At 38.2% G+C, this 23,910-nt stretch overlaps 1 protein-coding gene across 1 annotated transcript; it reads right to left on the bottom strand.

The window, feature by feature from the left end:
• Positions 1–438: 438 nt before the first annotated feature.
• LOC108167279 (integrin alpha-M-like) lies at positions 439–22,470 on the bottom strand. Its single transcript, XM_081600752.1, has 30 exons — positions 21,985–22,470; positions 18,686–18,788; positions 18,515–18,615; positions 17,818–17,888; positions 17,625–17,739; positions 17,370–17,497; positions 16,953–17,095; positions 11,622–11,772; positions 11,069–11,219; positions 10,851–10,924; positions 10,641–10,764; positions 10,372–10,508; positions 8,171–8,311; positions 7,864–8,085; positions 7,359–7,492; positions 7,045–7,187; positions 6,815–6,969; positions 6,594–6,719; positions 6,314–6,387; positions 4,288–4,429; positions 4,119–4,217; positions 3,959–4,038; positions 3,794–3,880; positions 3,632–3,701; positions 3,431–3,529; positions 3,275–3,355; positions 2,916–3,026; positions 2,719–2,832; positions 2,524–2,634; positions 439–992 (listed from the first exon to the last, which is right to left on the bottom strand). The coding sequence occupies exons 1-30, from the start codon at positions 22,019–22,021 to the stop codon at positions 912–914; spliced, it is 3,405 nt and encodes a 1,134-aa protein (XP_081456878.1). The 5' UTR covers positions 22,022–22,470; the 3' UTR covers positions 439–911.
• Between the last annotated feature and the right edge of the window lie 1,440 nt (positions 22,471–23,910).

Genomic DNA, 23,910 nt, shown 5'->3' with positions numbered 1-23,910 from the left:
CCGATTTCTCAATCAAATCGTAAGAATAATTGATAGATTACTTGATTACTAAAATATTCATTTATAACAGCCCTAGTATAACGTATATTTACTAGAAACTACTGGTGGAATTTATTTTTGTTGGATTTTTATCCATCAAACAGATTCTTAAATGTTTTTTGAAGTAACTCTTACATGAGCCTTTAAAGATTTAAATATGTCTGGCTGTTTCCTTTTATCACATTTATACAACAAAAGATGAACAGGACAAGAATATCTAATCATTAATTTTCTTAAATGAAATACCAGTTTTTGATCAATAACACAGCACAAGAAACATGTTTATATTGCATATATTATTTATTTCTTAAAGCTATTTACATGGTTTTGTCAAGCACAGACACTTTTTTAGCCTTCTAGCAGCTTAAGCATGTTGTTATTTTTCCAATTTTGTTTATAAAAAAAGTGGCAAATTTGTGACAGTCCTCAGAAGAGAAAAAAATCATGTTTAACAGAAGGAGGTGGATTTGTCAACCCGTCAACAATGGAAAACGGAGCACAAGAGTTGTTGATAGAGGTAGAAATGATATTTGAAAAAAAGCTACCTAGCATTTCTCAGTTCAAAATTAAAAATTTAGAGTTTGTAGATGATCTAAATGGGCTTGTAGTTTACTTTCACCCCACTGACGTTCTTCTTTTTGGCACTCTAACTCAAAATTTCTCCTAGGTGGTTTATGATTCGCAGAGATTACTTTTGTTGTAACGGGAGCAATAGTGTCAATAACTTTCTCAATTTTAAAAATAAAATTGTCCATTAAATCACTCATAGAAGTACAGGAGTGTGTAGCAGTTGAAGGAAAAACCTGAATAAATTGATTGGCAATAGTTTCTGTACAAAGGTAATGGATGGACATGATAAGTAAGTGGGAATTTCATCCCTCTGCTGGTGCTTCTCCTTCAGCTTCTGCAGTTTTATTAATCATGTCCTTATATTTGCTCTTGAAAAATCCAGCCTGAGAGGAAAAACAGGAAGGAGAGTAGAATGAAAATTATGTGTGGCAAGATAAATGCAGGAAGATATAGAATAAACATTTAAATCTGACCTATTATTCTGGCTTGAACAGGTTATGATATTTCTATGAGCTATGCAAAACTTTGCACAAAATCATTCTCATGCTGCATTCAGACTGAGCATGATTTGAGCGTCAGGGACGTCTGGTTTACATTCAAAGTTTATTTTACATGTGATGCGCGTCTAGCACTGCGTCGTTAAAGCATTTCGAGTGTCAAGCGAATCCAATGCAGCCAATGCTGGAGTTGGAAAATATGAAATTTTACCGCTAAAGCAGAGTCAACCAATCAAAAAGACTCTGCTATGTGACTTAGTGGCCTGCAGTTGATGTCCTGCCAGGAGATGCAGGCACCGCTGCGAGTTATCATCAAACTGGGTCCGGGTGAGACAAAAATAGTGCTGATGGCGACCCTCATCAGCGTCCAGCTAGCTCATAAAACTCACCAACCTCACAACACCTTTGAATTATCTGGTGAATTCGCAACGACAACATTCTGTTGCTTTCTGTAAATAAAGAGAAGACCCTCAACATTTCAGCTGCCATTGTTCAAAGTAACTGGGAGAGGCAAAAATACAAGAGGCTCCTCCTAACGTGCGCGTGCCATTACCACCTGTTGCGGCTTTTGTTGAATAAAAACTGAACACAAAATGTTCAGCAGACATCTGAGCCTCCATTAAGATTGCAGAAGATTTCACGACATATTTTGGTGCCACTCTCAATTCTATCCGTCATTGTACAAATACAGCAATTGAAAACGACTCATCCCAACGTGCATCTACCACAATTTCAACAAGCGTCTACAGCAAAATGTCAAGCGTTTGACTTTAAAGTGCACATGTGTTGTTGGCATGCTAAACGCGTTTGGTCTAACCGCAGCATTCGATAATGAGTGTTCAGTCTGGTCAGTTCTATTTAGAGCTCCTTTCAGAATGAGCTGTTTTAAGGTCACCTTAAATCAAAAATAATCTGCTGCTAGCCATACCCCCAACTGAACATTTACACTCACACATGAAGATGACTGCAAACTGATGTGCAGTTTGCAGATGGCTGCAAACTGCATCTTTGTACAGTGTACATCCACTGTACAAAGATGTAAAGTGGTACACCTTTGAAAAGCAGAAGAGCCTCGTGCACAATCAACAAGAATGTAGCAAGTGGGTTTTAAATTCTAGGTTAACGAAATGCTTGTTTTTCCAGCAGTCATTGTACAGAGTGTACAGTAATAGAACCAGCTAAACAAACATGCTGGAGATCCACTTGGGTTGCTAGGTAACTGGGCTGGTTATGTTTTCAAGTGCTTGGGCTGTTTTTTAGAAGCAGTTGAGATGCAAATGGAAGTCTAAAAATGTGCCAAAAGTTCATTTTGCATAGTGTGCCCCCTTTAAAAAAATTCTAGTAATTACTGGTCATGTTTAGTCAATTATTTCAACAGGGAATCTTTGAGATTTTAAGAAAATCTTAGTTGACTCACCTTATACAGACCAGCAGTAAGTAAAACCAGAAAGGCCAATCCTCCCAGAGATCCTCCTATAATCTCTTTAGTGAAATCTGGTTTAGGAAACACTTCTACCTCTGCCTCAATCTGAAAGTGAGAGGTTTAGAAGTTTCAAATAAAACCCTTAGAGGTCTGATTGGTACTAAGACATTTACAGTAACGTGCTGTCACCTGGTGAACAGGAGGGCCACTATTAGAGGTTGAAGAGAAGAAGATATACTGGTTCTCATCGTACTCTAGATTGGCTGTACTGGTCAGGAGGAACTTAGCAGATGAAAGTCCGATCTGAGAGAGAGAAACACATCAGGGATGATGAGCTTTTTTATTTATTTTTCTTTCACAAGCTGCATGAACTTCACATTAATTACCTGTTCTATCCATCCTGAGCTGATGTTTGCAGAGATGGTGTACGTTGTGTGCTTGTTCCTTTCCATGAACTCGGAGCACCTGAACACTCTGCACCTCGCTACAGTGCAGTCCTGTACCAAAGTTAAAGTTGCAAGATATTGATTAAATGTGGGAATTTCAGAAGATTGAATGCAAAAGCTAAATTAAAAAAAAAGACAATTTAGCAAAGAATTAGTTCTTCGAAGTGAACACAATAAAACCTCTGATTAAAGTTTGAAATGTCACATTGTGTGGACAATATTTTGAAATAGTATAACATTTATGTAAACTTTTCAGAGCTAATCCTTTATTAAGAAACACTGCATAAAGACATACTTACCAGAGTTTTCTTTTCTTTTATTTTATCAACAAAATCAGTGACAGTAGGTTCTTCATCTCTGCTACTCTGACAGCCTGGAATCTGAAAACAGAGCTCCATCACATCAGTTTAAGTCTTATTTACATTTAATTAGTTCTAGTTTGTAGATTTATCCACCTGAAAACTGTTTGTGTCCATCCAGATGTCTTTATCACCAAGTCTTACAGGAACTTTGATCACCACAGTCAAATTTAGTGGTCTGATAGTGTTAAAAACCTAAGAGAAGTGGGAATAAAACACAAAGAACCCAAATTATTTAATGACTGTTCTTGAATATAGAAGATATTTCTGATGTGACTGAGTGAAATAATCTTCTACCTTTATTTTTTGCTCAAGTGGTTTCTGAACAGCGTTTTCTCCAAATGTGAAATTGTTGTAGCTGGGGGAGCTGAGCACACATTTCATGCATTCATTTAATAAGATGTATTTAAACCATTGTGGATTTTTAAAATAATAAATTATTTGCTTGAATTAACAAACCTTTCAATTGTGACAAAAACACTGTACTTGACATCAATTTCCTGTTTTTTGTAGACTTCACTAGAAGGGGAGTGACGCTCATTGTCACTATAAGAGAAAGATCAAATAAAAAATTAGTTAAACATTCAGCATCAAAGAGCTGCACCTTTAACTCTTGAGTTGTACCTGATGGCGTTCGCAGTCACTTCGATCTTTCTACTAAGGTCTCTGTTTGTTTTGAAACCATAGGAGACGATGAAGGTTGCCTAAAAAGGAAATGAAAGAGAGGGATCAAAAGACTTCCTCTTCTGGTTAAATAATGAATGAAGCAGCAGCACAAACTAACCGTAGAGTTGCTTTTGAATATTGGTTTGTCGACGCTACAGACTGTCTTTCCTTTTGTTACGCCATCCTCACTGTCCACAGAGTTGCACTCAATTCTTCCCTGCAATAAAACACAGATCATCAGCTTGTTGCAGCAGCTTCACCAACATAGATTAATATTGGTGCCTTACTTCCAGAGGTGTAACCTTCCTGTAGGAGAGCCCAACAGGGTATGTGAGAGTAATGCGACTGTTGTACGAGTTTTCTCCTCTGTTCTTCACAAAGACGGCCACACTCAAAAGTTCATCTATGCCGACTTTAACCACTGAGGACCTGAAAAAACATGATAAATGACAAGTGCATAAAGACTGTGATATCATTTACTATCCAGCCTTCATTTTGGTCAGACAATGTTGAACATTTAACATTTAATATTATTTAAAATGGAAAACATCCTACAGGAAAATGTGATTTTTGTTTTCAAGAAGAGACAGTAAAATGTCTTATAGTTCTACACTATTTTTTTCAATTGAGAGAAAGGAACTAGTATGTAGATTACAGGAAAACCAATTGCAGTTGAATATACAAGCTTTTTTGTATAAACTTTTCTCTATTGAATCCTACTGTTTTTTGTTAGGGCACCTTAGGAATACAAATTAATAGATGGAATGTGGTTATTTTGTTTTCTTTTTCTGCTTTTTTTTTCTTTTATTATTTCTTTTAGTTTTAAATTTGCATATAGATCCAATAGACGGTGGTAATGCACATCTAAAAGTTGCTTGCCAGCCGTCATAAAAAGGAATAATAATATTAAGAAGACAACGAATACATAGTAGTTCAGTTCCTAACCACTAGGGGGCTCAGCAGAATAAGAAAAAGACATAAAACAGAAGAATTTGAGCTGGACAATAATGGTCGATGTTTTTTGCTTTCTTGTAAAGAACGAAACCCATAAATAAATCTTCCTGGATGCGAATTACTCAGTTGCTAGACTTCTTGACATGGCGTCAGAAGTCAGTCAAGGGGAAGATTTAAGCATCAAAATGGCGTCCTGTCAGGCGCCGGAGCCGTTAGACTTTACCCAGCCGTCATCGTGGCCTGCTTGGAAGAAGCACTTATTCCAGGATCAGATTGCTACAATCCTTGACCAGTAAGATGGTGAAGTACAAGTAAATACATGTTTTTATGTGATAGGTAAAGAGGCAGAGCTAATATTTAGCACCTTCACGTTCACAGCAGATAAATAAGACCATTTTGAAGCGACTTTTACCTAAAAGAAACACAATGAAAGTTCATGCTTTCACAGACTCACCCAGCAACAGGGGAAGAGTGAATAGGCTGTTTCCGTTAGCCTGTCGCAATATGCAAGTAATCTCATGATAAATTAAAATGAGATCAATAATTTACATTGTGATGATTAACATTTTTAGTGGCAATTTTGATGGCAGATACTTCAGAGTTAATTCTTAATTTAATGCCGTGTTCAACAGTTTGTTCTAAAACATAAACAGAAAAAACAAGTTTATTTACCCACTGAAAAGCAGGAGTTCACATTGTTCTATGCTTCTGATGTGTTGTGGGTTTGCATTATAATGATGTTTTACTGTAAAATAGGGTTTAGGCACTGAAGAAGTGAAATGGGGAGATGCTAGTAGTTTTACTAATAGTTCTGTTTCCAGCCACTAGGGGACAGAGCAGAATAAGATGGAGAGACATAAAATGGAGAAGCTGCTGAGCTGGAGAATGTGTTGTGTGTTATGTATCTAAGAATCTCACAAATAAATGTTCTTGGGTTGTAACCCATGAGTGACTCGACTTCATGACAAAGATGAGGCCAAGTGCAACTGGCCTTCACAACTGGACTTACAGTCAGCACAGAGGCTAAGGCTGCGAAACCATAATAGCTTCTTCTCTGATCTTAATATTGAAGAGAATTACTGAATCTTATTATGCAGTAAATCCTCAGTACTTTGCAGAATGTGGCTACAGTTGCATTTTTGTATGATGATAGATGTGACTTTTTGCTACTCGCCGTCAGATCATTTGGGCATGTGCCAACAGAAATATTTCTGGGACATAAAACAGGAGAACCATAGTCTGAGATTTCTTGTAAATCTTGCTTTTGCCAAACAAATACAAACGTTTAAGTTTTGCAGATATAATGTGTATAGTTCACCGGTCACATTAAGGCTTTACTTCCCGAAACAAATCTCTTACTTGGTGAAGTTAAAATCCACCTTCAGATTATCTTCACACACTTCATCAGCTCCACAACTGATCTCAAACCCAATCTGTGGATGACAGTAAATTGTTAAACAGATCTACTCAAAGAAAAATTCATAATTTAAGTCTATCATATGCTTTTCAAATAACTTTGTGATGTAATGTTTTGTATGACGGTCACACTGGTAACCATGAAAGGTCAATCAGCTGTGGGAAGGTTAAATCTCAGTAAAGATCTTTCTGTTCATATTTAGGATGTACAGGAGTTACTCACAGGATGAAATGTTGTGGTTTTAACCTGTGGAGAAATGCTTGGTCTTGGGTTTGAGCCAGAAGGCAAACCATCAAACGTGAATCTGAGCTCATTATTGAGTGGATTGAGAGCATCTTCTGGACAAGACTGGAAGGCATTGAGATGGAAAGATGATTAATTAAAAAACTGTTTAATCTTATATAGTTGTATAAAATTACTGTAATGGTTACTTTAGGACTTACCTCAATAAAAAAGTTCACATCAGCGCATTCTTTTGTATTTAATTTAAGATTAAGCGATCCACTCTTGTGCCTCACATCCTTGCTGATCTCAGCACGGTTGTTTGGTATCTTGCGATTTGCGTCCAAAGTTAAAGTGAAATTAACCTGTGCTTGAGCTGCAAGATGTGTTTTGTTTGATAAAAGTTCTTAAATAAAATAAACAAATAGAAAAACTAAAGTCATAAATGTACCTTCATTCACATTAGACAGTTTGCTCATAGTAAAGCAGACAGTAGCATTGCTTGACAGTTTTTTTGAACAGTCTGGGTTTTGAGTTGGAATCAGATTTGGGTTGAACGACACAGTGGCAGTCACTGTTACAACTGGTCTGGATCTAGAAACAGAAAAGGCCATGTTGTTTGTTTTGAGATTGTGAAACAAGTAACAACTTCATTCAGTAATATTCAGAGTTTTTATCTTGTAAACATATTTAGGTTGCAAATGAAAAGGAATTTCTTGAATTATGGAAGATGTGTGTTAATAAATAACCACAATGGGGACTTACCTTAGTAAAACAACTTTTCCCTTTGAACCCACTGCTAAGTCAGGAAGTCCATCACCACTCTGATCATAGGAAGACTGACTGATTGAGATGCCAAATAACTTCAGGCCTGATTGGACTGCAGATGCAGCAATTCTCTGTTTAATGAGACACATCTTGCATTATCAAGTTCATCATCCATTATACCGGCTTGTCTGTGCAGAGTCAAAGGGTGGCTGGGGGTAAAGGTCACCAGCCCAACCCCCATTAGGGGTGGGCTGGTGCATTAGGACTTAACCTAATGCAAACATTAGGTAAGTCATAATGGACACACTCTTAAGTGCAATCGAGAGTAACCAATAAACCTAACAATCGAGATTTTGGACTGTTGGGATTAAGCTGGAGAGAACTTAACAGAATAATGTCAAGACAAGTAAACCCTATTCAATAGTGACCCTACCAACTGTGAAGGTTCAACTCATGTTGAACAACAAAAACATTTAATGGTTTATGTTTGCGTTTTGCTCACCTGTGAGTAAGTGGGATTTATTTTCCTTCCTCCTTCTCCTTGGAATATGTATATGCTTCCTTGGCCATCATTCTCCAAAGGTGCTCCAATGGCCAAATCATTGAATGTGTCTGCATTTATATCAGGTAGAACAGCAAGAGATGACCCAAACCTCCCTCTGTCAGACGCATCACCTCTTAGTGTGGTTATTTGTGATGGTTTATCAAAATAACAAACCACACTCTGGAAAAATGAGATGGGAAAACTTTTTTTATGAAAAAACTTAACAGGAGGTTAAATAAATCAACATAAATGACTTGGCATTTACCAAACGACTTAATTCACAGACATAAACTCGTCCCTCTCTATCAACGTCTTTGTACATTGGAGAGGATATGAGGATTAGATCAGTCACACCATCAGAATCCACATCCATGGCACAAACTTCAGCCCCAAAATATTCACCAGTCTGAAAAAACAAGTACTTATATGACACAAATATATTCCTTATCAGAATTTATGTAAAACTGAGCAGGTTAAGTAGCACACATGGTACGATGCTATCCGCCATTGTTTTTGTTGTTATCCATCTATGTATGTGTAGAGCGCTCCATGCGTTCGGAGCATATGCAGTTGGATCCCAACAAAAATAATACAAGAGGAAAAATGTACTCGTACACTATTCCCTTGAAAGCAAACCTCAGAAAACACCTGTGTTTTGGGTGTATTGGTACGTGAAAGCAAGCATCTGTCAGATAAATTGTTGCAAATCAATTGCCTGGGCCAACAGCGTTCAAAAGTTGTCTCAGCGTAAACATTTTGAATTTGTACATGTGAAGGTGCTTGTTTAACACTCTTAGATCAAGGATGGGACGTAGCCCACCTCCCTGCTTCGGAACAACAAAATAGCGGATGTTTGCTTCCAAAGTGGGGAACCACATGCACTGCACCTTTTGCTGACGTGTTTATTTTGTCTTTCAGAACTTCTGCCTTTTCGGTCCTTACAGTTGTTTATAACTGATTGGAACTGGGGGGGTCTTATTCGGAACTGCAACCAGTAACCCAAAGCAACGGTCTTTTCCATCCACGGGGAAAGTGCACATGCACGCCAAAGGTGTACGCGTGCAGCCAGACAGCTGACCTGACGCACTGTTGACGAGGAGGTGCTGCCATCTGCAGGAACAGAGAAGAGCAGCTCTGTTTGACTGTTGTGCACGTTGTGGCACACAGTGTTTTGATTTTGATTTTTTGGCAAAGGAATCGCACTCTTTATTGAAACATGTGGAACAGTTACACAAACATTCCGAACATTTTCTCTATTTTTTTGAGAAACATTTAGGCCACTTAAACCTGGGACTGAAGGTGCAAACAGTGTGTGCATTGGGGTGTTGTGTTTGGGAGACTGTGTTAGGAAAACGCAGCGCCTCTTGGATCCCTGAACAGAACAAACAAGATGCCTTTTGCGAATAAACAAGTGAGTGGCAATCGGGTCACCCTGCTTCTGATGCCTCTCTTCTATCACATTGTCTCAAGTCATTAGGATGACAGGCTTTTTCTTTCGAGATGTCAAATCTCGTTGAAAACCAAGAGGAGGGCCTTTGCTCCAAGTCGACTGGCGAGGAGTATGCTTTTTTGACGGCTGTGAAATTGTAGTGTTGAGAGCTGTGGGTGGTGCTGCTCTCTTTGGTGGTGCCGGTGCTGTCACCGGCTTGCGTGCGCTCATGTTGGACCTGGACCTAGCGTCACATCTGCGAATGATGCAACGAAGAGCTTCGGTTTGCTTTTTCTTAAGCTCGAACTTCGCTTGGATTGCAACAAGGAATTGTCCAAAAAGCCCATCCATAGACACTGGCTGGCCCTGTCCCTATCAGGAAAGTCAGACAGCGTTAGCCATACGTGTGTCTGAGCAACCACTGTGGAAACCATCCCTCTCCCCAGTGAGAGCACCACACAGCGGGATGTGCGAAGAATATAATCTGCAGTGATTCTGATCTTATTTAAGAGGGGATCAGATGGCTATCAGGAGGCATCTGAGCTCCTAGCTCGGAAAATCACATAGCTTGATAAGTTTGAAGCATGGTGGCCGACCTAAGGGCGCAAGCAGTGGTTGCTTGAGCGCAATAGGTCTTCTCCAACTGGGATGCGGAAAACCTGCATTGTTTTGAGGACAGGGTGGCAGAGCTGCTTATAAAAATCAGACTTGGCAACAGAAACTCAAAATAGTTCCTGTTTATCCAGCAACAAAATGCGCATTTCTTTCCTCCCTCCATTGTTTACATTTGTGTCGCGGCGTGCAATCAGCTGTTGATTATAGAAATCAACAGCTGATTTCTATAATCAGCTAACCCTAACCCAAGACGCAGAGAGGAAGTAACAAAAAAAATAGTAACTCACAGTGATTTGGACAAGTAACTTTAATCTGATTACTGGATTTGAAATAGCAACGCGGAAGATTACTCGTTACTGAAAGAAGTGGTCCGATGTGTAACGCGTTACTTGTAACGTACTCTATGGATGTACTGTACCTACCTGTGATTGAAAGGGTCTTATTTGATCTTCCTGTGCTTCATTGAAAACTGTCATAACAAATCCTTTGTGTTGGTTTCTTGGAGCACCAAGAATTGTCAGTGGACCAGCGTTGGTTTTAGCAACAGCCATGGAATAACCTGGAGTTTAATAGCTAAATAGTCAGAGACATCAGGGAAAATAATGTTTTGGGCAGTAAAGTTGTGAAACTATCTGGGTCTGACTTTTTCTGCAATCACATAGAAAAAGTCAAAATTCTGTCCTGTTCTTACCAAGGTAACTGTCAGGCTCAATGAACAATGGCTCAAATGTGACGTTGTTTAAAACATTACTAAGCAAATATTTCTTGTAGCCTCCTTTCCACTGGTTAGCACCAACCATAGTCATCTGAATATACTGCAATGCAAGAACAGAGAACATTTTATTTCAAATATGAGTTTTTAACGCTGTAAGACTGAAAATTTTACTTTGATTTTATTTACCCCAGACACATAAGCTGCTCTGAAGCCTTCTTGAGACATTTCCTGTTTCAGCGTCTCTCCATCACTTTGTGATCCTGTAAATTCAAAACAAATTCAATATTATTTTACAGAGTTCTTTATAGAGTTCCTCTACAACACAGAGCACAACTTAAATATATTAATATATATTAACTACTTGCAGAAGAATTAACAAATGTTTCAGATGTTAAATTATATACCTTCAATGGAAAAGATTTTGGCCTGCAAGTTGTCCCTTATTTTGTCAAGAGCATCAAAGCTTCCCACTTCAAACACAAAATTGTCAGCAGGTTGAGATGCAATCGTTCTGAGCTCTTGCTTTGCTTTTGGATTTGTGAATGCGTTCCCCACCTAGAGGTGTAAATTCAATGTTAGAAATATTGCTGCAGTAGTTCTTTTCTAAATGCATCATAATTTTTATGTTTTTGAGTCAAGATCAGTCATAGCACATAGCAAGTGTAACACAGTTCTAAATACAGTACAATAAATGGTTTTAGAAATAAAATGAAAGTTTAGAATTTATGTGAAATTTTATATAAAGATGTTCGGGGGAAAAAAGAAAAATTCCGTGTTTTTATAGTTATATATTTGACAGTTTCGGTTTACAAATTAATATATAACAATTCAGTTGCAATCAAAGCTAATAGCACTTTTTGCAGTATGAAATTACAATTTGTTCCACTCTAGCAGACAATAGACATATAAACATTTACATGTATTTGTAAAAAAAAAAAAAAAAAAGATGCCACTTACCCCAATAGCAAATCGAAGAATGTTTTTTCGATCAGCTGACTGTGTTGCTCTTGGTAAGTTTTGTGGATCACTAGACTCTCCATCTGTAATCACTATTAAAATTCTTTTCACATTTGGCCTAGAACCCCTTTGTGTTGAGAAGACGTCATCCCTATTAAAAATATATTAGTAGTAGTAGTATTTTTGTTCCTCCAATACTGCTTCTGTTTTCTCTTTCTCTCTTAAAGGGATTCACAATTAATTATAACAATGGACCAGTGACATGCGGTGAGGTTCATTGCTGGTGAGGCACTGACTTATGATTTTTATAGACACCATGCATGTTATTGGATGTACGGAAATTTCGCGCAGGCATACAACGCTGAGGGGCAAAAAACTCATCTTTTACATGTCATCCATATCCACGTTAACTCAGTGAAACTTAGAAATGTAGGTATTAATTTTGTGCTATGATCCATAGCAAAGGGAAAGACAGAGAAAGTACTTTCTCGCTCTGTATCTGCCAAGCTACGCACAGACTCGTTGCCATTGCGAAAATTCAGTGATTTTGAAGAAAAAATCATCAGAATTGGTTAAGCTAAGTAAAAAATAAGTACTTTATAGTACAAACCACCGGGTGAAAATAACAATATAAATGATTTTATTACTATTTTTCTATGATCACAGGTGAGGCTTTGCCTCACCTGCCTACCCTGACCGCACGTCACTGGATCATACTTATTAGCAACTGACAAACAGTATCAGAGATTAAGAGAACGATGAGCAGTCTGAGAGGCAGCTACTCAGAGATCCAGGCAGGGGAATGGTGGCGCTGCGCAGCTGCCAGGAGTCGATCACTGCGGGGTGAGGCAGAGCCACTCCTCCAGTAGCTAGTAGTAAACAGCTTATAGCCACGGCTAACTCCGGGAGTCAAGGTCGAAAACCCTTTTCCCCATAGTCCAAAAGATCTGTTTTTACCCCCCCAACACACAATTATAAATTTTTTTGGCATCTTGTTTTGACCTATGATGTTTTGTCAAAAATTGCATACAAACCAATGAGGAATTGCCTTCATGTTCATGCTAATGTTATCAAATTGTCCATCTATCCATCCATCCATTTTCTTTACACCCTTGTCCCTTAGTGGGGTCGGGAGGGTTGCTGGTGCCTATCTCCAGCTAACATTCTGGGCGAGAGGCGGGGTCACTCTGGACAGGTCGCCAGTCTGTCGCAGGGCAACACAGACACACACAAACAATCATGCACACACTCACACCTAGGGGCAATTTGTAGAGGCCAATTAACCTGGCAGCCATGTTTTTGGACTGTGGGAGGAAACCAGATTACCCGGAGAAAACCCACGCATGCACAGGGAGAACATGCAAACTCCATGCAGAAAGACCGGGGCCGGGAATCGAACTACCAACTGTGCCACTGTGCAGCCCATTATCAAATTGTGTTGCTTGCAATATTTTACATCAGTTTAAGAAATGTACGGTATATACTATTATTCTAAATTATAAAAACCATTTGTTATGAATATTTGAGCGTTTCACAATGGAAAAAAAAAAAATTCCAAATTGGGTTTTGTTTTTCTGTGACTCGAGGTCCAAAATGCAGCCACAGTATGTCCAAAAGAAAAACAAGTACAATCATTTCATATTGAGAGTCTACAGAGGCTGATAATCTCCCCACTCAGCTCCCGGATCATTGTTGAAACTTTGAGTTTTATGTCAAATCCACATGAATGAAATGACAGAAACAAATTTTTTCACTGCATCTTTGATTCATTTTGTCCAGCTTTAGATTCTAAGTCTCTTCACAATCAGAGTCAGGTATTGTGTAGTTAGTAGAGATGTGCCGATCGGGTTTTTCCTACCGATACCGATCACCCATGAGGGCCGATCACCGATACCGATCACATAATTGTTTTTTTGTTTGTTTTTTTATCATAAACACTACCGGTTACATTATGTGGAAAAAGGAACCATGAATTCACCTTAATTTAGACAAAAACTTGTTTTTAATAACATTTTCCACGAAGAAAACTAAACAAAACAGGCATTCTGCAAATTGTACTGCTATCTGTAATACAATCTTTAACAGACTGATAACATATGAAGGCTCTGAAGAGGCTAAATAATGCAAAGAGACAAAATAAAATCTTTCAACATTGCCAAAAGATTCAAGTATAAAACTTAATATTCAAAGTCAAATATAGGCTCCATTACAATAAACAATCCAGAGTTACTGAATGAAAAGTTCCCGATAGCATGGTGGCTAGCTGATTACTGCTAGTTCTGATTGGCTGTTTCTGACTGAGCGGAGTAATTATGCAGGGAGGAGATCGATTATTTTTTTAGAGATCATCTGTCTCGTATTAGGACAGCGAAAGTTTTAATTCATATGTAAAATTTATTTTTTTAAGTTAGATGCTGCAGCTTTCAGCAGAGGTTCGGTGTGAGAGTCACTACCAGGTGGAACAGAAGCGGCGCTCTGTCTGTAAAATATTACTACCTGTAGCGCGTAGCAGCAGTTCAACAGCGAGAGCAGAACCAGTGTCTTACGTCGCTGCTCGAAGACTTAAATAATTAAGTCTTATTAATTAAGTTATTTGTTTAGCTTTCTGACCATCATGCTAATCCGGGTGAGTGTTTGTTACTGTGCGCTGCTTTACCTGCTATCTGATCCTCCATATGTCTTTTTTACTGCAGTGAGCCTCCATGTAGCCAAACTCCGTCAAGTATGGCATTGTTTTTATGTCGTATTAGCTTCGTTGTGTTGATGCATTTTGACGTGCTTCAATTTTCCACTGCAACGCGCAAACGTCCCCATTCACTCAGTGCCTTATAGTTACACATCGCTTAGGATTTGTTGCTGCGCGCTTGCGCAGTGTGAAGGAAAGAGGAGACCAGCTGCACAGGCAGGCTGAGAAATGAGAAGCAGGTGATCGGTACCGGCAACAAGAGACAATGATCACCGATCATACACTTTTTCACGGAAATCGGCTGATTATGATCGATCGATCGGCACACCTCTAGTAGTTAGTGCTTTTAATCAGTTTTCAGTTATTTAAATCCAAGTCTATGGAACACAAAATGTCACCAAAAATCACTCTGTCCCTCTAAAATCTTTCAGAATATTGTAAAAGTGCATTGAATCGCATAGAATTGTATCGCTTGCCAAATATTGTGATATACGTATATTGTATTGTGATCAGAATATCGTATATTGTAATATATCGTGAGAATATTGTATCACTACACCCCTAGTGAGAAATATTTATTTTATATGCAAAAACAACTGAATAAATATTTCAAGCTGTTTAGTTTTTATAAATTTCAATACGCTGCAATCCATTCTGGGTAAATGATGTATGCTTGGTCCTGTTGCTCTAGGTTCGTCCAGCCAAAACAGCAAAGATTGGCGTCTTTAAGCCTTTGATTTTGAACCAGAGTGCGTTGAAATTGATGGGGGAATGTAGAAATCACAAGGAATAATGTAGATTAGGAGGACCAAATGTAAGAAAAGGACAAAGCTGACCAAAGAAGCTGGTGTTTGTGCTGCTGCCGCCAAATGGCTTAAAACCAAGTCCCTCAAGAAAAGCTGGAGATACTGGTGGAAAGAAAACGACTCCAGGAATATTGTATGATCAGAAAAAGCTAAGTCACAGCTGCCAAGAATGTTGATGTGTCGTTCACTAGCAATTGGGTTATTTTGAATGGCTCTATGCGCTGAACGGTAGAACTTGACTCAGTCAGAACTGTTCTTCGGACTTTTTGCTGGGTTTCTGACAGTGTATTATAGGCCTGGCGGCCCGCCATCCTTTACTAGTGCCACCGCCAGGCTAAGCCTTTTTGTTTGTTTTTAGGAAAATAATAATTTTTTTTTTTTTTTACTTTTTTTTTTCTTTTTTAAACTGGAGTCTGAGCATCTCTGTTGCTCTTAGCGCTTCACTGGCGGAGCAGATTTATTTCTAAAAGATATGTTTATAAAAGATAGGTTTATAGTTTATGCATTTAAAGCCAGACCAATCACACCTCTGGCACCTCTGCTTAATCTTAACTGCTTAACTTAATCCAGCGCGTTGCAGTCGCTGGATTAAGTTTACCTCAGCGCGGATCCCGCGCGCCTCCTTTCACTCAAACTGGACACAGACTGACCTGTATGGATATTTACATCCACCCCCTGTGATTTGGAGCTGCTGACTTAATTTGGATTAAACAAAGACATGTTTTTAAGTGCTATTAAATTAAGTGCTTTAAGACAGCAGTGGGTTAAAGGGTAGAAAGAAAAATTAGAAAAGGTACAACAGAACTGTATTTTCAAAACTGTTAACCATTTTCTTTTACATGTGCAGTGCAGGCACTTTACTACAAAAGGTATAAACTCTTGCCAGATGGCAACCCATTTGAACATGTATTTAAGCTACTTTACATTAATAGTTTAAACAAAACCTTTAACGTTGGTGTTTAATTAGTAACGAGAAACATCAAAATAGCTCCGGCCGACAACAACTTCAAACATGCAAGCTAAGCTCCACCGCTAGCCTCCATGTTTACTTCCGCAAACACTGAGCACTTCTTTTTATGGCGGTTGGCAGAACACAGAGAATGCTGACGCTATTGCGCCCTCTACTGTCCATACGGGACACTTTTAGGTTGTTTGCCCATTCACACTGCAGTACGCATACAGGTCGCATTTACTGGCAGTGTGAACGGCTCTGGCAAAAAAAAATCTGAATTGCCAAAAAATCGGAATTGTCACTTCAGACTGCAGTGTGAACACACCTATAGGTATAAAGTCTGTCCACCTGAGGCAGAAAAGACTTCATATAGTGTTCCTGAGCACGTCGGGTCTGCAATAATCTTTGACTACAAACATTTTCTTTATTTTAAACTAATGGCATACATTAAGTGCATGACAGTAGCTTATGTTGTCTAGTTTTCTCATCATCTTTTATTAAGTAGTTTAAACTGATTTGCTTTTTTATCATTTGTGCAACTACTGTATGAAGTAGAGAAAATATTTTGTTTCCTTAAATCTTAAAAACAAGAGTAATAGTAGTTCTTTTTATCTATACAAACTGAGTAAAAAATAATTTAACTTCAAAAAGATTGTAGTGTTCTGTGCACATCAAAATCAATCTAGAATCTTGAGTTACATTGATCATTATTTTTCCTAGTGGGTAAACACACATTACCTGCTGAAACAATATGTGTCTGTTTAAACAAACGAAGTGACATTCTAAACTTTTCATGATCAGATTTAAATGTCATTTTGTCCATTTAAGCTTTCTCTATGATAATATTGACTTAATGTAGTGTATTACACAGTGTCAGAAATACTTACACAACATTTTGGATGGCTCCAGCTGTATATGTTCCTCCATATAACTGACCAATGTTGTCAATTTGTGATTTCCAGTTGGAAGTGATAAAACTATTAAAGTAGTAATGCGTTTTTGGATAAGAAGAAAACTGGGTAATGGCAAACTGCAAAAATGAGAAAAATGGAAATGAAGTTGGAAAACAAAGGTACTACAGTAAATCAAAGGCATCAATGACCTGAAGGGAGATGTACACTTCAAAAAGTAACATCAAGGTTTTTGATTAAGTTTTGATAAATGTGTTACTTTTCACTAGCCATACCAAGTCTTTTTTTAGAAACTCACATTTTTGACATTAGATAAATAAGGGCCTCCCATCTATGTTCGACAGTGGTGATGTTCACTAAAACTATTGACAAAATTATCAATGTTAGTCTCACCTGTGTATCTCTTCCCAGGAATGTTCCGATCAGATTTTTCACAAATTCTTTCATTCTCTTGAAATCATTAGCATATATACTGCCTGAGCCATCCAACAAAAATGCAATGTCAGCTTGGGTTCGACACTCTGTGAAAAGAAATCAGAGATCCATACAGGTTTCCTGACCGTTATTCAAGTGTGCTGATGAGAAAGTTAACCTCCACTTTACAGAGGCAGTGACATAATCATGATGAAACAAGCTCACTGTACCTACCTTCAGTCGCAGGCGGGTAAGACTTTACAAACGTATTGGATCGATCGATCTCATAGCACAAACCGTTGTACATGGTGATAGTTTTGCAGTCTCTGGGAATGGTTGGACCACAGACCTGGAAAATTTGTGAATAATGTACGTTTACATTTTCATCCATTTTTTATTCATTATTTTCTGCAGCTCATCCTCTCACCATTGTGTTTTGTGTTGATGGATCATTTGCCATCGCCAAACCAAGAGACATGTTGACTGCAGCTCTTTGCTCTGTAAAAACAATCACTTGTGATGACGACTTGTCAGAATTATCACTCATTAAGAATTGTTCCCATAAAATACAGTAATAATTTGCAGCATTTAATCTTGTTTAAATCTCAATCTCTCCCAACTGAAGCTGTTATAACGCCAGTTTGGTTAAATGCCGCTTCAGAAACCTTAAACCATAAAAAGAAAAGGAAGCTGTTAAAGGGGCATGTCTGCTATATTTTTAATCAAATGGCAACAAGATATAAAAATGAGAAGTGAAGGCTAACCTTGGATAAGAAAGATTATTTTACCCTTAGATTGTTTCCTTTTTGGGGGCAACATAGTACCTGTGTAAGTAGAGGAGTGAGTAACTTCTCCCTAAACCTAAGAACTGAATGTTCACTGGACGTTACATTACCTATGTCTGATATTAAAACTTCAGCTGAAACATATAAGTTTGATGGTGGAAATACTTGTTTACAGGACAGCATGTTTGACATTGTTCAGAATTTAGTGCAAAATCTTTCCTTTAAGATCCATGTGCAAACAATCTCTAGTCATGAAATCCACTTTTAAAATTTGTAAGTTTAAATGTCTTTATTGTGAAATTTGTGCGTTAAAAATATCAGGAGTATAATGATTCCTACCTAGATCAACAAGATTGCTGCAATTGCCTCCTGTGTTACACCGATATGTTCGTCCCGTTTTATTCCCGTTATACTGTAGTAGTGGGGCGCTGACGAGCAGACTGAGAGAAACACAAACATTGGTGACAACATGTTACAAAAGTTTTTAAAAATTAAATCAAGATGACTCACTCTGATTGTCTTTGCACCACCTGGTATCCAAAACTTTCATCATTTTCTGTCAGGGTTTTCCAAGCCCCAGAATCAACATTAAAGCCGACTGCAGCTTTTAGCACTGAGGAAAAAAAAGAAGGAAAAAAAAATCCACAGAATCACTTTAATTCAAAGCTATTATGGTTTTTCTTTTACTATTTATTAAGTTATTCTGTTTTTATGACTGAGTACAGTAATATTTTGGAGAAGACTGAAGGAGAGAACATTTTCTGCAATGTCAGTGTTTAACTACTAGGGAGCACTAAAGACCAAACTTCAAATGTCACAAGAAACAGGAACAATAAAGTTAAACAGTGTAAGTTGAATATTGCAGTCAGATTTTAATATTTAAGTTGCGTCATGCAATTGGTTTGTTATTGTTTTTACTGTAAAAACTTAAATAGATTTTGCTCTGAAAGATGTCTTTGCCTAATATTGAAGGACTTTTCCTGTGTAGCAGGATTCTATTTATTGGATTTTCTTTATCCACAACTGATTTAGCTTCATATATTTAAAATGAGTAATATTACCTGGGGCGAGATTTACATCCTTTTAGAGTCTAATTAGACCAATGTCCTGCCAATCAACACAAAGCTCTGCAGGGAGCAGGGCGAAGTCACTGAGAGTGAGAGCTGAGCAGCAAATGGGAAGAAAAAGGGAGGAGCTGGCTCTCACTTAATGGGATTTGGCTCTTCTGATTTACTACAAAGCGTGTCACCTGGTGACTCTGAAGCTATCCAACTTAACAGATGGTTGAAACAGAAAAATGCCTGGATGTGCCTTAAATTTCTCCAGCTGAACAAAAACAAAACTGAAGTTGTTATCTTTGAACCCAAAATGAAACAATTTAGTTCAGCTCATAGCTTCAGTTATTAGCTTCAGGGAGAAATTGGTGATGAAGCCCAAAATCTTGGTGTAGTGATTTAGTCAGAACTGCATCTTATAAAGATGGTTGCAAAATTGGCAATTTTATTGGCTGAGAGGTTGCCAGGTGATAGTGCATTTTTGTTCCAGAAGCAAGCTGAAAATATTTCGTAAGCAAGCAGAGTGTTCGAGCAGAGGCCTTGAGGAGCCCAAGGCCCAAGCCCAGGGCCCCGTTTACACGACAACGATTTCGGGGGAAAACGGAAGAGTTTTGTTGCGTTTGTAGTGTGCATTTACACGAAACCACCGAATGTTTTTTCTAACAACGGCACGTACCGTTTTCCGTTGCCGTGTAAACCTAGAAAACGGATCTTTTCTTCCAGAGAATCTCCAGCTCATGCATAGTTTGACGCAAAACATAGCTGCTTCCTACAATCCACATGTAACAGGTGGAACCACCAGGGGTCGCTGCCTCCACATCTCGAGCGCCCATAAAAGGGAAGCTGTCGGGACTGGTGGCAGATTGTCAATCTCCTCTGTGTTGGACCAGGTGTGTTGGCCCACGCCTTCCACTGTTTGTCATCAGGTTTGTGTGTGCTTTTTATTGTAAAGACAAAACTCTTTTAATTTGATTTATATCAACTCAGTGTTTGGTGTTCTTTATATAGGGCCACACTACATGTTGTAATTTGACAAGTGCTTTACCTGGGCGTGTGGTTGATTGACGCTGCAGGTAAGCTTTGTTTAATTACAACATTATAATAATAATTAAATCTTTGAAATATAACCATGCAATTCAATTAAAAATTAAACAAAGCTTACCTGCAGCGTCGATCAACCACACGCCCAGGTAAAGCACTTGTCAAATTACAACATGTAGTGTGGCCCTATATAAAGAACACCAAACACTGAGTTGATATAAATCAAATTAAAAGAGTTTTGTCTTTACAATAAAAAGCACACACAAACCTGATGACAAACAGTGGAAGGCGTGGGCCAACACACCTGGTCCAACACAGAGGAGATTGACAATCTGCCACCAGTCCCGACAGCTTCCCTTTTATGGGCGCTCGAGATGTGGAGGCAGCGACCCCTGGTGGTTCCACCTGTTACACACAGAAGAAGAAGAAACTACTCACAATGCTGGTGTTACTGTTTCCCCATCAGATAAGGTTCCCTCAGCGTCTCTTCATCGCTCCGCACCGCGCAGGTGGCAAAATACACGGCTGCTTGTTCAGCGCTTATCTAGAGAACTACGGACCAGCCCGGCTCCAGACGAGTTTAACAAGGGGCATCGACTTATTTTGGGGGGGCAAAATGAGTCTACGTAGCTGAACTTAGACAACATCGGTAGCCTACAGGCTACTTGTTAACAAGCTTAACGTGCTGTATTGATATTAGCTAGTCATCTTTTAGCTATCATTACCTGCATCCAACAGCTTTACTCAACTCAGTCGGTTAGTTTGGGGAAAAAACGGCAAAGTTATTTTCGGTTTGCTGCCATGATTCTAACGCACACCTACGCAGCAGCAGCAGCAGGTCTCCCTCGCTGCCTCACAGGTGTAAACCCAGCGCGAGCGTCTCAGCTTTCATGTTGCGTTTGAAGGCGGCTCAGAAAAACAGGTTACGACTTGTTAGCAACGGATTAAACTGTTTTAACTGCTGAGAAAGGTGACAGAGGACACGGATATGGGAAGTACGGGAACTCCTATTTTATCAAATTGATATAGGAATAACAGACTGTTGGCCATTCCAAGGTAAAAAAAAAAACAGCTTCCAGTCCGGGGCTCGCTGTGGATACTGTGAAAGCTCAAACAAAGTTTCAGCAAAGTTATCCCACTTTTTCCAACTGCATGCGCCCTAATCAGACGCACACAATGCGTGTTTTCTCCCAATCTATGGGAGAATGGTACCTGATGGGGAAACGCGAATCCACATGCCTTCAGGTACAACTTTTTTTTAAACACATGCACACTCAGTTTCAAAGAATCTAGCACCAACTAGGTGCAGCAAGAGCATTACACGTTTTCAATGTGTAAACACAGATAGAAATTAGAACTTTTTCGTGTAAACAATCCAACAAAAACGGAACAAAACTTCAGTTTTTGTTGGATCGTTGTCGTGTAAACGCCCCCTGAATGCGGACTTAGGAGCTGGGGTTTGAACCAGCAAACTCAGTCACAACATCATAAGCTTTACACTTTGTCTTTGGATCATATACAAAACCTATTAAACGTTCTTCTTGCACTTCTAGGTTATTTGTGTTTTTTGTTTTGAGGCGTCTAAGAAATAATAGGTAAAACAAACTTATTTTACTGTCTGCAGCTTCCATCAAGTATTCACTCTTTCAGTTTTCACATTGGTAGATTATTAAAAACATCTGCATGAAATTAGAAGATACGAACTTTCCGTACCTGAACAGAAAAGTGCCACAGTGATTATCCAGTCCATTGTTCTCTGGCATTGAGATCAAAATAAAAGTGTGATTTCCACTCTGGTCAACCAATTTAAACTGAGAGGGAGTGCATTACTTTTTCCATGATGTAGGAGGAGTTACGACAAGGGTCACTTTCAATTCAGAGGAGAAATATTTTCATTTACCCTTTTTCTCTTCTGACCTTTAAAATGGTCATGTGAAATCTAGCAGCTTTAATTAGTTCAGGGTAAACCAATGGGTGGAGGTAACAGAATCGATGTTTGTTGCTGCCTGCCCAGATAGATCAGTACTTTTTTTTTTCAAGTGTACTAAGAAATTTGCGCTAGAACTAGACCAAAAATACTTGGAAAGATTTTGTGTTTTTTGCAGTGTATCTCTTATTGATTTCACTAATAGCCTCTAATTACTTTTACATCAAATATCTGGTGCTTTGGTCAGTTTTAATCATAAAATATACAGATAGTATTCAACACACTATTGTTTGCATGCAGCTTTCTGATGCTATGTGTTTTTATGCAAGAGGGGAGGTGGGGTCCAAGCAGAAACCTTTACGAAAAAACATCCTCTTTTTATGTGTGTCATACAAAGATAAGATTACTAAGCAAAATTTGCACAAAATAAGCAGAAGTAAACATTAACAATGCACTACAGGACAACATAAAATAATTTCCAGCCATTTGACTGAACACATATTTTTGCACTTTCTATTTTCATTCAATCTTTGGCACAAACAAAACACTCATACCACCTTGAAAGTTTCCCCGGTGTTTTACTATGTTATAAACCAAACAAAAAAGAAGTACATTGTTGTAAAAAAAAAAAAAAATGGTAGTACAAGTAAAATGTAAAAAGCATGACATGCATTTGTATTTAGCCTTTTTACTCTGTTATCCTTAATTAAAAAAAATACTGTACATGTGTTGATGTGACAGAACAAAGCAGTCTTCTTACCATTTCGAAATCCCCCAGTTAGTTGTGGTTTGGTTACACTTTAAAGTCAGCAGAAATGAAATAGATTAAAACTGTTTTAATCAGGCAACTCTGAGCAAAAATGACTCAACAGCCATATTTGGAGGAGAGTCTCTTTCCTTACTCTACCATGAAGAAACAATGACATTATGAACATCCCTATATACCATCTGGGAATCATTAAATTCCCCAAATACACACCACTTCTATAAATAACTTTGTGTTTGTGTGTGTGTGCGTGTACACACTTAATATACCTCAATATGCATTAATATGGACAGTGGAGGCTTTCTACAGTCTTTCTACAGACTTTCTAGATTGAAAGGTAGCCATTAGCATGCCAAGTATCATCATACCTCGGTATCTCTGCTTACCAAGCTTAATTTTCTTTCAAATATTTTAGATATGCTAAACAAAAAATCTGCAAATACTGATCCACAAATATTTATATCCACTGTATTTTTGTACTGATTTTTATTCTTTAATGTTTTATGATCCTTATCATAAACCAGAGAGTTTGTATAATCTACGCGGGACAATTTTATCATTTAGCCCAGTGTTTCTCAACCTTTTTTGAGCCAACGCCCCCCTAGCCTTTATCTAGGTCCCTCACCGCCCCCCACCAAAGAATTTGCAGGCTACTTTGCACTGACCATTATTTTATCATTAATATTACTATCACTATTGTAGATGTTCTGATTTTTTTACTTGCTTCTGTATTTATCATAAAAAATAATTTCCCAGAGAACAAAAAAGTCATGGGAATAGAAATTATTTCACAGCTGTGAAAAATGCAATGAACATTCAAGTTAAAATTGGTCGGTCTAACAGTAGCCAGAGTGGAAAAAATATTCTTATTTTGTGCCATTTTCTATTTGTTAAATATTCCACAAAATGACCAGATAAAAGTTGTACAACATGCCAGTTTAAACTT

The sequence above is a fragment of the Poecilia reticulata genome, chromosome 19 (assembly GCF_904066995.2).
Source record: "Poecilia reticulata chromosome 19, P_reticulata-male-v2, whole genome shotgun sequence".
Lineage (NCBI taxonomy): Eukaryota > Metazoa > Chordata > Actinopteri > Cyprinodontiformes > Poeciliidae > Poecilia > Poecilia reticulata.
This window is presented reverse-complemented; position numbering and strand designations above follow the sequence as displayed.

Bases quoted from the DNA above. Each gene is read 5' to 3' on its own strand.
- LOC108167279 (XM_081600752.1), bottom strand. From the start codon at position 22,021: ATGGACTGGATAATCACTGTGGCACTTTTCTGTTCAG. The intron at 17,096-17,369 runs GTGAGACTAACA...TCATTTTTGCAG, and splicing joins TCCTGGGAAGAGATACACAG to TTTGCCATTACCCAGTTTTC. The intron at 6,970-7,044 runs GTACATTTATGA...CACATCTTGCAG, and splicing joins ACTGTCTAATGTGAATGAAG to CTCAAGCACAGGTTAATTTC.